This window comes from Spinacia oleracea, chromosome 2 (genome assembly GCF_020520425.1).
Source record: "Spinacia oleracea cultivar Varoflay chromosome 2, BTI_SOV_V1, whole genome shotgun sequence".
NCBI lineage: Eukaryota > Viridiplantae > Streptophyta > Magnoliopsida > Caryophyllales > Amaranthaceae > Spinacia > Spinacia oleracea.
Window position 1 is genome coordinate 59,688,089 of NC_079488.1, and position 13,132 is coordinate 59,701,220.

The 13,132-nt window shown below is 35.7% G+C and overlaps 2 protein-coding genes across 2 annotated transcripts; both read left to right on the forward strand.

The window, feature by feature from the left end:
• Positions 1 to 220: 220 nt before the first annotated feature.
• Positions 221 to 1,992, forward strand: LOC130467444 (nucleoside hydrolase 5). Its single transcript, XM_056835952.1, has 4 exons — positions 221 to 403; positions 1,093 to 1,272; positions 1,592 to 1,702; positions 1,978 to 1,992. The coding sequence occupies exons 1-4, from the start codon at positions 221 to 223 to the stop codon at positions 1,990 to 1,992; spliced, it is 489 nt and encodes a 162-aa protein (XP_056691930.1).
• A 382-nt stretch (positions 1,993 to 2,374) lies between these two features.
• LOC110789929 (nucleoside hydrolase 3) lies at positions 2,375 to 6,087 on the forward strand. The gene is made up of 9 exons (XM_056836847.1): positions 2,375 to 2,699; positions 3,031 to 3,207; positions 3,288 to 3,593; positions 3,677 to 3,799; positions 3,902 to 4,099; positions 4,279 to 4,532; positions 4,652 to 4,850; positions 4,941 to 5,246; positions 5,453 to 6,087. Exons 1-9 carry the CDS (start codon positions 2,409 to 2,411, stop codon positions 5,747 to 5,749), a joined length of 2,151 nt encoding a protein of 716 aa, XP_056692825.1. The 5' UTR covers positions 2,375 to 2,408; the 3' UTR covers positions 5,750 to 6,087.
• The last annotated feature ends 7,045 nt before the right edge of the window (positions 6,088 to 13,132 follow it).

The window sequence follows — 13,132 nt, forward strand, 5'->3', positions numbered from 1 at the left end:
TTCACACCACATAAGTTGTAGAATATATATTATAAGCCTATTACCCATCTGTATTATATACTTTTATAATGTGCAATGAGAGTGATGTGATTTTTTCCATGCTAAAAATATGCAATTATTCTTGATTCAAGTTTCATCAATATATTTTTGTTTTGGTTAATACACTTATACGTCAATTGAGAATAGTTTTCCACCTTATTTTGTGTAAATTATAAGAAATATGTGGCTAAGGGAACATTCATGGGAATTCTTAGTTTTCTTGATCATTATAGCTGTTGGAGTTAACCTAAATCATACAACGGCAAGTTCACACCGGATATTAGTCGATACAGATCTAGATACAGACGACTTCTTTGCACTTCTTTACCTTTTGAAGCTCAACAAATCAGAGTTTGATATCAAGGTTTAATCTTTTCATTTCAATGCATGACTTCTCTTTATTCTTTTAATACGCATATGATATCATTTTCAATGCTTCTAATTATTTAACATACACATGAAAATATTTTTTTACAGAATTTCTTAAAGAAATACTAATGCCAAAGTAATTATAATTTTAATATGTACCTCTATTTCTTCTTTGTATCTATCACCACTTTACATGGGGTATTAAGTTGTAATATAAATTTGAGAAATAAAAACTACACGTTGTGTGGGGATGAAAATGCAACATTATGGACTTTGACAACAAAAAATTTCCTTGCCAAACTATATATATACGTAGTACTTCGTATATAAATCCACTCCACTTATTGTACCCATATAAAAAAATATATTCTTTTGAGTAATCGTATAATATTTGAAAATTTTTATGATATTTAAGGTAAATAATGTACCAGGTATGACATATATATATATATATATATATATATATATATATATATATATATATATATATATATATATATGAGAAAAAATTTATATTCATAGTTTAGATTTCATATCTATGGCGCATATTTCAAATGATAACATGATCATCTTCCTTTATTCAAAAAATAAGATAAATTTTACAAGTTATACAAGTAGATCTTATTGGTCATAGAAATATTTAATTTAATTTTATTATACTTGTTTGATATTTCATAAATGAAGGCAGTGACAATCAACACAAATTCATGGACAAATGTTGGTCATGCTTTGAATCACCTATACGATTTACTTTTCATGATGGGTCGTGACGATATTCATGTGGGAGCTGGAGGTGAAGATGGAATTTCAGAAGATGGTACCATATTTGCAAATGTTGGAGGATATCTACCTATCATCGAGCAGGTATTTTAAAAACTCAACTCAACTTAAAATATTTGGTTAAAACTGGTTTTACTATTATAGCTATAAGTATTACTACCTCCGTTCCTAAATGATCTTTGCGGTTACTATTTGCACGGTAATTAAGGAATTTTGGTGAACATGTGATGGTGGGGTAACAAATGGAAAATGAATGGCTATAAATTGTCCACCAATGTGAGTGAGTGGAAACTAATATTAAAGTATTGTGAGTGGGTAAGTTATGGTGGGCCAAATAAGAGTAAAAATGGAATAAAGTAGAAGTGTAAAGAACTTTCAGGTACTATACTTGGTTACCATGTAGGGAATAATGACAACAGGATATTGTCGATATAGACAAGCCATTCCGCTTGGGCAAAGAGGACGATTGGATATTGACTCTAACTATGGACTTCGTAAATCTTTTCTTCCACAGGTAACACTTGAAATTAAAATATAGCTTTATTAATTCTCATTTAATTTTATTCTTTCTGGAATTTTTTGGTATGTACTATCTTAAAAATACACCACTTTTTGAATTTACCACCTTATGTAAAATTTATTTTAAATTAATACCTTAAAGTTCCATTTTTTGTATGTACTACCACTTTATAGTTTTCTCGTTTTAAAAGTGAGATATCTCTTTCGCTTTTTAATCATTTTAAGTGATTCAAAAGTCATTCTTCTCATTTATGTGTATGGATTTCATAGGGATCTTGCTTTTAACATTTTGTAAAAGGTAAAACGAATTAGATATTATTTGTAAAATTTTAAAATATTTATGAATTATCAAACGAATTTTTTTAAAATGTCGTTCTCAATGAAATCCCTATAGAAATAGGAAAATAATGAACTTTGAATCACTTTAAACGATTAAGAAACGAAAGCGTTATCTTAATTTTAAAATAATAAAACTGTAAAGTGGTAGTAAATAATAAAAAGTTGGAATTTTAAGGTAATAATTTAAAATAAAAATTTCATGAGATAGTAAATACAAAAGTGGTGTATTTTTAAGGCAATAAATACCTAAAAATTCCTTCTTTCGGTGTAGGTCTTTCAAAAATATTAACTAATGACAAAATTGAATATAATTTCAGGGGAAGAGGAGATATTTGCCTCTTAACCAGCCAACAACACAACAAATGATGTTTAATGTGATATCTAAAGCTCCAACAACCGTATTTTTGATGGGAGCTCACACCAACTTTGCCCTTTTCCTTATGCGTTACCCTCACTTAAAGAAAAATATCAAACATATTTATGTAATGGGTGGTAGTGTGAGATCTAAAAATCCCTCGGGTTGCAGCACTAAAGACAATATTATGTCATGTCAGCCATTAAAAAATTGTGATCTTGGGAACTTGTTTAGTGATTACACAAGTAATCCTTATGCTGAGTTTAACATATTTCTAGATCCATTTGCTGCATATCAGGTTTGTTAATTTAAATTAGTACTTCCCGTAAAAAATTTACTCCGTATTTGTTTTTATGTACCTTTAGTTACGTTTTCTAACGCATAAATTAAATCATTATATCCTTAATAATTACAATAACCAAAAATGATATTAAAAATGGGTATTTTTTAAATTCCCATTGAGTGAAATCCAACAAGTTCACACACGATGATATTTTTTTCTTGAGTATCAATCAGAAAATATAATCAAAGTGTAGATTATATGAATATAACACAAGAACTAAAAAAGAAGGAAGATAGTATATACTTCATTGTGGAGATACAACGTAACCTAGTGTATTTTTTTCCAGGTTATTCATTCACAGATCCCAATCACCCTGGTTCCCCTTGATGCAACTAACACAATCCCAATGACAAAAGATTTCTTTGAGACATTCGAGAAGAACCAAAAAACCTACGAGGCACAATATTGCTTCAGGTCTTTAAAAATGGCTCGTACTGGATTGTCAGATGACCAATTTTATACGGTATGTTATTTTATCAAATTTGTTTATTTTATTTTCCTTAATACTTTGATGAATGTAATTTGTACCACAATAGTCAATAGGTTATTCGCAATTGTATGCAGAACTATTTTATGTGGGACTCTTTAATGGTTGGTATAGCAGTTTCAATCATGCGTAACCCATACAATGAAAGAGGGGAAAATGATTTTGCGGAAATGGAGTATATGAACATAACTGTCCACACATCCAATAAACCTCACGGAGTTTCAGATGGGTCAAATCCATTTTTTAATGGACGTAAGGTTCCCAAATTTCAGTTGAAGAAACGTGGAGTTCATGATGGTCATGTCCAAAGATCACTCTATGATACATATTGCCTTGTTAAAAATAAGAATGGTAGATGCAAGGTACTACGTACAATTTTTCTAAAATTTTTGCCAAAAATTATCCTTTGCTTCTCTTTCAAAATGATCATGTTTCACTGTTGCAGGACGGCTATACTGAAGAGATAACTGGTCCAGAAGGTGTGAGAATTTTGGTGGCCACAAAAGCGAAACCTAATAAGGATCATAAGAGCATTCTTAACAGAGAGTTTTTTCAGAGTTTCTTAGATGTATGTATCTGTAAGTATTAACGTAATTTATATTTATATTTATATTTTAAATGCTAAAAACCATTAACCAAGATAAAGTTTTTAGATTGTTACATGGTGTAGGTATTAAATCATCCTCATCAATCAGGAAGATTTAACTTCACCACCCAATTTCGTCATTACAAGAAAGTGCTTCACAAACCAGATTTCAAAGTGAAAAAGTTGGGGAAACCGGTTATCTTTGACATGGATATGAGTGCAGGGGACTTTATCGCTCTTTTGTATCTCCTAAAAGTACCTACCGAAATTCTTAACCTTAAGGTATTTCAAATATCTTTAATTATTTGTAATATATCTTGTTGTTAAATAAAATTAATTGTAATAAATTAAGGTTATGTTCTAGCAGGTGTGACACTCAAAGGGTGTGACACTCAAAGGGTGTGACACTATTGAGAAAAATAACAAGTTTGAACATGTAACTAACATTATAAACATTATAGGCAATATTTGTTACTCCAACCGGCTGGGCTAATGCTGCCACCATCGACGTTGTTTACGATTTGTTACATATGATGGGACGAGATGATATTCCAGTGGGTCTAGGAGATTTTTTTGGAATGAACCAGGCATACTCTCAATTTTCTATTGTCGGAGATTGTAAATATGTAAAGGCGATCCCACAAGGAAGTGGTGGATTTTTAGATTCAGACACTCTTTATGGGCTTGCAAGAGAATTACCGCGTAGTCCAAGAAGGTAGGTTCTTTGTATCACCCATGTGTATCACCCATGTGTACATGTTATTTTTTATGAAAATAATAAATTATCAATGATATTGATGGCTGGAAAATTATAGATTTTTAAATTTTTGTTAGGTACATGCCTAATAACGTGACATTTAATACTCAATTCAATGCGAATCAACGTCAACAACCACTTATTATGGATATATGGGAGGATGTCACCAAGAAAATTGATGATCCACAAACAAAGATTACTATATTGACCAACGGACCTCTCACAACCATATCCAAAATAATTGCTATTGATCAAAATGCAGTCTCTAAAATACAGGTTATCTAGTTGTACTTGTCTTTTTTTTTATGTTGCTTAATCTTATTAAATGAAATATTATTCAAATTCTCACCTCCTTTTACACTCCAGGATTTATATGTTTTAGGAGGACATATACACAACAATACTTCATTTGGAGGAAATCTTTTTACTACGCCTATGAATAAATATGCAGAGTTTAACATTTTTTTGGACCCTTTCTCCGCAAAGAAAGTGATGGAATCAAAACTTCCTATCACATTAATTACTTGGGATTCCCAAAAGAAAGTTAGCTCATTTTTCTCTATCATTGAAAATCTTTCGCGAGCCAAAAAGACCCCAGAAGTTATCTTTGCAAATAAGTTGATATCCACATTGTCGAGGCTACACAAAGAACACCATCGGTATAAGAATGTGGTAAGGTTTCTTTTAGACTTGAATACCGTGATACTATAGTTGTTCCTCTTAAAGTTATTTTCATCAAATTTTCATCTCCACCCCATGTGCAGTGTGCTCACATATAAAGTTCATGGTCTTGGAAACAATTGTGAGAAGATGTATTATAAATTATGGGTTTCTTATATTTTTGATATTATAATATAATATAATTGAACATGATACAGGATACATTTATAGGGGAGATCCTTGGAGCTGTAATTTTGGCTAGTGGCCCATCTTTAAATTCAACCTTTCAAGTTAAGCATATTAGAGTTACTGCAACTGGTCGAGAAGATATAGATGGACAAATGATAATCGACTCACACAAAGGAACAATGGTCAAAGTCCTACAATCTTTTGACAATATTGCCTATTATGAATTCTTTGCTAATCGTCTTGGTGATGAAAAACAATCTGCTGTATTAGGAAGCTTTTCTATACAAAAAAGAATGTGGAACAAAAAACCACCAAGAAGGTTCTGAAGCCCAAGAAAGTTGATAGAATGACATATAAGATATTATTTCCATTGGTGTGGTTATCTTGGCTTAGATGGATCCAACAAGGTTATGATTTTGCAAGGATGCAACCAAATTATTGGTTTTTCTTTTTTTGGAGAAAATAAGACTTTCCATAAAATATTGAGTAAGCGCATAGTGATTAAGATGATATATTTGTGTTCATAAGTTTTATCAAAAGGCTTAATTAGTTATTAACTGTTTTTTAGCTTAATAGTTCCCTTAATATTTCATTGAAAATTTCATCTTACCCAAATTGTTAAATAAGATTTCATAATGATTTTTTATTAGAGTTTTTAAATAAATATCATATTTGTGTGCTAGTTGCAAAATTAAAGAAAACGAAACCTCGATAAAACCATATGTTCCACAATATTTAACGTACTCGACCACTTACTGCATGTACAATCTTGTTTATTGGTAACTAATTATGAAAAAAGTGAGTGGATGTAGGATAAAGGTGAAAAAAATAAGAGAAATATAATATAAAAAAAAGTTGGTGAGTGTAAGAAAAAGGTAGAGAAAGTAAGAGAGATAATGAAAAATATTGTTGAACAAGACGGGGTATGGTGAAATTGTTTCACATAAAAGTCATGGATAAGTATATGCATAAAGCATCAAAGTAGAAAAATCTTACCACATCCATGGTGGGCGGTTAGAAACATGGTACTCAGGGTAGCACCTAATTTCGTGTGGCCTCCAGGACGAAACTTGCCACACCCGTGGGTTGAATTCCATAGCCGACCTTGCCGATCGATATCACTATTTCTTCCAGTTTCGGTCTATCACGGATCCCCCTCATCTCCATCGCCAACATATGCCCTTTCTTGGGAAGACATACCCGAAGATTATCTCTTTATAGTCATACTAAAAACAAAGTATGTCCAACATCAAAAATCAAGCTAAATTTCCATAGTTATCGACTTAGAAATTGTTTCTCCAGAGCAATTTTCTATGGTTCAAGACTAATAAAATTTAAACATCATGTGTTCAATCATATTTTTCTATAGTTTATGACTTGCAAAAGTATTAAGTTCAAGTATACATGCATAAAGTTTCTAAGTAACTTTGATTCACCATGAGCTACGTTAGTTTTCAATAAATTCCAAGCAAGAAATTATGGTTTTTTATTATCCTACATATATTTACAACGATCCATCATGAACAACAAGCTCTACACTTTCCATCAACAATTACTTTACCTAAAGCACCTCAAATATGGTCAAGCGCAAAATCATTTACTCAACATCGTGTACATACACTCAACATCAAGTTCCACCACTCAAAATACCTAATTTCATGTTCATAACGAAACTCCCAATTCAATATCACATACAACCAACTAGCCAAAGCAATGAAAACTACCAAATTCATGAAAAACAATTATAAATTTGAATTTACTTACTTAAATTGGCAAAGGAGGAGGAAAGAACACAAAGAATTCACCACCTATGAAAAATGACATTTTCTTCAAGAGAGAGAGGTCGAAAAGTTGAGAAACACAAAAATGGAAAAAATTCTTCTATAGAGAGAACCTCCTCCTTCTCTCTAGATTTTTTAGGTCTCATCTTTCTCCTTCCTTCTTTTTCACTCCATCATTAACCACCTCCGCTCTACGGTTCTGAAGCCATTGAAAGGAGACGGAAGGCACCGACAAGGTTGGTAAGAATTCAAAGAGTAAAGTGGTTCCCGAAGCATCTAGTGTAAAGCCTTCGGGTTCGATGACAATTGGAGTCGTTAGTCCGCCGACACCTGGAGATAGCACTCCGCCGGTAATTACACAAAATGGTGGGTCAATTGAACCAATTCTGGAGCTGATCTTCTCGAAATCTGATGATAATTTTCTCTCTCCAGTTCAAGCACTAAGGGTGTTGGAATAGTAGTAGGTAACAAGGGTCCAATTTTCGCAATAGTTGAATGTGATAAATACTCCTAGGGACTCACGGCTAGGTGATGTTGGTGGCTCTGTTAGCGGCGTGATGGGTCTCAGCCATAAATAAGTATGCCTAATTCTCATCAGGTTTCTTCTCCTAAACCAAGTGTTAGAATTGAGTTGGATGATATTGATGAAAAAGTGGATTATTGGAATTCGGTGATTGTTTGTTATGTGCTTGGGGACTCACCTCCACTTAAGGTGTTTGTTGGGTTTGTGAGGCGTGTCTGGGGGCGTTGGGGGGTGTTGAAAGTTGATTCCCTCGAAAAGGGGATTTAAATGTGCGCTTTAATTCTGTGACCAACAAGGAGTCTGTGCTAGATTCTTAGATATGTATGTTGATGCAAAACCTATAATAAATAAAATCTTAGTTTCCCGATTTAGATTTATCTAAGGAGAAAATTACCCAGCCCCAATTTGGGTTCAGCTTTCGAAATTGGAGTTAAAGTTTTGGAGTGTACGCTCATTGACTAAGATAACGAGTCTTGTCCAGAAGTTTATTAGAGCTCACAGAAATAGAACTAAGAAGGATAAGCTAGAATTTCCTTGAGTTCTAGTAGAGGTCTCTATTTAGGAAGCTTTACCAGATTCTGTAGATTTCTAAATGAGCATGGGTTACATGTTGAGAAGAAAATCCAGTATGAATTGAAACCTTTGTTGGGATTTAATGCTAATCTAATTAACAAAGCGGAAAAACATCCCGAATCTAGAATATCATGCAAAAATATTAGTTAAACGTATACATAGATTCGACGCGTGTTCTCCCACTTCCCTCACGAACACGAATGAGAACTCCAATTGTAGTTCCCTCTATAAACGTTCAGATCTGCCTTGATTCAGTTAGCTTAGAAATTCCACAAGTTTTTAGCTTTTGGGAAATTATCACTCTTGGAGGCACACATAGAATTAGGGTTCTTGTGTCTCTAGCGTAGATGATATGTGTAGTGTATGGGAAACTATTTTCTTAGGATTAATCAAATCACCCTTGGCTTTTATTTGTGTCAACCGACCAAAGGCTTGAAGCCTAGGCCGGAAAACACAACACACACACACACCACATGCACGCCCAACACTAGGCCTTGCGCCGCACCCAAGCCAGCAGTTGGCGAAGTGCTATTGTTGTGTCGAAGCCCATGAGCGCAAGCATAAGCATCGAGGCCATGGGCCGCGTTGCTGCTGCACTGTTGCACACACTACTGTGCTCCCTTGGGCCTTGCGCTTGTGCGCTTCGCCTTGTGGGTTGCTCCTCTTAGGCTTCTGAATGGACTTGCGGCCAATGTTCATCATATAGAACTTGACGATCCAACGTTGTACGATACAATTAATCGTCTGGCTCCACCATCGATACACGCAATACGATATACAATTACAACCCAATACCTTATCGTATATTTACGTTTTTCTAACTAAATTCCCGAATATCCATTAAATTATTTCCGATTCATTTAATATGTCGATCTCTTTTATTCCATTGGTGTGTCCTTGTAGGTTTAGTCAAGAATAAGTTGTGAGCCTAATAAGGATTGCAACTCACTGATCGGATACATTGCTCCATCTAGCTGTTCCGATATATGGATCTTACTGAATTAATTATTCCGTACATAATCTGCACCTTAGTACTAGACTAATGCACCTTGGGCGAAGGACACATTTCCTTCAACCTTTATTCTATAATTGTTATAAAAGCTTCGGTTATGATTAGGATAGTCACAAAAATAGGCCTGGGATTACTAGGCAATGGGTTCTGGTGCCAAGGCATGAGGAGGGGGATTTTCAAGTTCCTAGAAGACTTGTTCCTTCTCATGTGATGATTCTTGTTGCTCTGGTTGGGATTTTACCAGTATAAAAACAATTTACTCCCTTTATAGACCTTGTTGCAAAGGTGGGTGTGGATGAGGAAAATGTTGCTTCGCCTGAGAGTATTATGGGTTCAACCTTGGTTAGGGGGTGACTCCTCCTTTGGCTAATGGATAATGTAGGGTGCTGGAATGTCTGAGGGATCAATGGTAAGAATAAGAAACATGAGGTAAGGAATCGTATCTCTATGTATAAGATAGGTTTATCGGGGCTTTTAGAAACGAAAATAAAGCCTGCATCATTTCTGAGTATGTAATTGAATGTTTGTAAAGGGTGGGGTATCTCCACCAACATTTAATCATCAAAAACTACAAGAATAATTATTTGTTGGCACCCTAGTTAATTTTATATTACTATTTATGCTGGTTCAGCTCAATATTTGCATTGCCTGATTAAGGTCTTAGCTACTAATGTTTGTTTTTACTGCACTTATGTTTATCCTTTAAATGATAGTAATAAAAGGAATAGTTTGTGGGATTATCTCTTAAAAGTAGGAGAGTCCATGACTATGCTTTAATTAGTTTGCGAGGATTTTAGTAGTCATTTTATATCCCCAAGATAAATTATCTCTACTGTTAGGTTGCATGAAATTGAAGAATTTTGAAATTGTGTGGAACTTTGTGGCTTGGTTGATATCAAGTCTACTGGTTGCTTTTATACTTGGAGTAATAAGCAGGATGGGGATAAGAGTGTCTGTTGTAAGCTTGATAGAATGTTGGGGTATGATGAGTGGCTTTCTCTCTTTCCTAATGGCAATGCTCACTTCCTTACCGAGGGGTTATTTGATCACACTCCTGCTATTTTTATTAGCTAGAATAATGCGGAGAATAAACCAAAACCTTAAAGTACTTTAACATGTCGAGTCTGTCTCGGGGTTTTAGCGAAAAGGTTAAGGATGTTTGGAGCTTCAATATTGATGGTGTTCCTATGTTTACCTTAGTTTCTAAGCTTAAGCGTTTGAAGAAGGTGTTGAAGCAAATTAATAGAGAATGATGATTTTGAGGCTCATAATGAGCTTATTTCATGTCAAAAAGCATTGCATATTGTGAGGGGGTCGAAAAAGCGCGAGGCTAATGCGTGACCTTGTCCCTCGTGGGTGTGACGATTATTTTTATTCAATCAAGTGTAATTGGATTTCCTGTGAGTATACACCCAATTGACTAGTAATATAGGAGTCGCCATTCAGTTTTTAACGACAATGAGAAAAACTGACAAAACACGGTTATCGTGACATAAAGGGAGTGCAATTATGTTTGACCACGACGGCCGTAGGTTCCCTTGTGATCCCTGGTGTGGGGATCTCTCAATATACACCCGCAAGGTAGAGATTGAGGGTTCGGGGGACTGTAACTACCGAGAGGAGTAATTCGCTCGTCGATAACTCCAGAGGCAGAATATCCTTACTAGCTCAGCATAAATAATTGAAGGGACATGCGTTAACTATTAAACTAATCTGAGTTGATTTTAGCAATATGCAACATATAATACTAATTCGATCGTGATTATCTGATTTAAATAGCATTGAGGGACCTAGCATGATAATCCGATTTCCAAAAAATATTATATTTGTTAGGCGTGATAGAACAATCAGATTAGGTTAGTTTAACAGTTCATAAAAAGGGCGAGGAAAGCAGTTAAATCATTGAAAAGGGACACATTACGACCCACCCTTGAGAGGTGCGTCACGGTTCTCAGAAAACTAACCACTTTGACTTTGCTATTTCTCCTTTTTATTTAACGAATCTCGATCATGGGACAGGATACGTTCTGTTCGATTTATGGATCGATTGCGACAGAACGCGTGAACAGTTTCGCAGCGAGAGGCTTAGGCTAAGGGGTTTAGAGTCAATACTCAGAATATATTATGTGTTGTTGTGTGTTGTTTCACGTCGAAACTAGGGGCCTATTTATAGGGAAGAGTTCGTGGAAAGATAGAATTGCAGAGTTCTAATCCATAAAGAGTTAGGAAAAAACACGTCCCAGGTAATTTCGGCGCCCAGCTCTGGGCGTCAAAGATTTCGGCGCCCAGGGCTGGGCGTTGAAAATAGAGATCCATGTAATTTCAGCGCCCAGGGCTGGGCGTCAAAGATTTCGGCGCCCAGCTCTGGGCGTTGAAAGTGATGTCTGGGCCGAATTCTTTGTCAGATTCGGATTCCTGAAATCCGTAGAGTTTGAGATTAATTCGAGTCTTTTAGCGCGTATCAATTTTGTGACGGAATGCGTCTGGGCCCGTTACGAACTCTAGGCTCGTTAGGATTTCGATTAATACGTAACTCTTATTTCCGAATCATATTAGGAATAGGATTCTCGCAGTTTTCTATCTCATTTAGGATTTACGTTGGAGTGCAACACCTAATTCTGACAGGTTTCTATCTTTTATGATTTGCCACTTTTAGAAGCTACCTTTTACGGCAATTACTATTTTTAGCAGGTTTCCATAAATAGCTGGTTTCGGGTGAAATGAAAAGGGGAATTGAGATACGTTTATTTTATAGGAGATGCGTTGTCAAGTGGAGTTTTTATGCTTTCATCATCGAACCTTTCTCTTGCGGGAATGGGGACAAGAGTAGGTGTCTACAGTTAGCCCCCACTTTGACTGAGTCTTGGAGTAAGACGATGGTCAAAGTATTAGACGGAGTGCGTCACACAAGCCATGGTGTATGTGGCCTGTTTTGCGAGGGTCTCACGAGCCCCCGAGTGATAACGTTTGACTTAAGGGTCATCACTTGAAGTGTCGACATATCCCTCACGTGTCATTGGGATTTGTCAACTGATAGTATAGAAACTTCCTCACTTTGTCATTGGAAGGATCTAAAGATGCGTAGAAACTCCCTCACTTTGTCATTGGGAGTAACTACAGATGTTTTCAAAATTAAAGCTGTAAAGTGTAATTGGGCCTGGCCAAGCCCAATCACGAGGTAAAACGTTTTTAAAGATTCTCATTTTCAGGGCTAGCTAAACGAGAAAACCCCCTTGTTTTTATAGGACGTAAAACGAAGGAAAATCCAACAAACCAATCCTTTAATTTTTGGAAAAAGGGAAAACCAATCAAAGTTATCGCTGCAGCGACTAAGGACCTGCGCTGTTAGTGACGCAGACCCCGCCCGCTGAAGGTGGGCGAGCCTGTCTGCTGAGGGTGGACCCCCCGTCCGATAGAAGTGGACGAATCTGTTTGATGTTTTTGAAAATAAGGACCTACGCGGTTTGTGACGTAGACCCCGCCGGCTGAAGATGGCGAGCCTGTCCGCTGAGGGTGGGCGAGCCCATTTTGAATTTCTTATTTTGCATATGTAGAAGAGCTTTTGGTGATTACAACCTGTTGGTGGGTCGTAATATTTCCTGATTAGATGTGTCCTGTAAGTGGGTCCACACTGTGTATATTTTTGTTTAATATATTTTTTGAGATATCCAAACATGATATGGTGCGTGGTGCAGTCTGGGAATGTGATTTTGATTGCGCGCTCCTTGTTGGAGTCCCCTTTTTTGCGAGCCCCCAAGCGTTGGGGCTCGTCGGTTGTTTTTGCATCTTGTAATCATGTTTGGGGTCACGCTCGTATGTG

What these genes read in the sequence shown, in the direction of transcription:
- LOC110789929 (XM_056836847.1), top strand. Translation starts at nt 2,409, where the DNA reads ATGATGTTTAATGTGATATCTAAAGCTCCAACAACCGTATTTTTGATG. An exon ending in ATCCATTTGCTGCATATCAG is followed by an intron (nt 2,700 to 3,030) that starts GTTTGTTAATTT and finishes ATTTTTTTCCAG; the next exon opens with GTTATTCATTCACAGATCCC. An exon ending in ATGCAGTCTCTAAAATACAG is followed by an intron (nt 4,851 to 4,940) that starts GTTATCTAGTTG and finishes TTTACACTCCAG; the next exon opens with GATTTATATGTTTTAGGAGG.
- LOC130467444 (XM_056835952.1), top strand. Translation starts at nt 221, where the DNA reads ATGTGGCTAAGGGAACATTCATGGGAATTCTTAGTTTTCTTGATCATT. An exon ending in AATCAGAGTTTGATATCAAG is followed by an intron (nt 404 to 1,092) that starts GTTTAATCTTTT and finishes TCATAAATGAAG; the next exon opens with GCAGTGACAATCAACACAAA. An exon ending in ATCTACCTATCATCGAGCAG is followed by an intron (nt 1,273 to 1,591) that starts GTATTTTAAAAA and finishes GTTACCATGTAG; the next exon opens with GGAATAATGACAACAGGATA.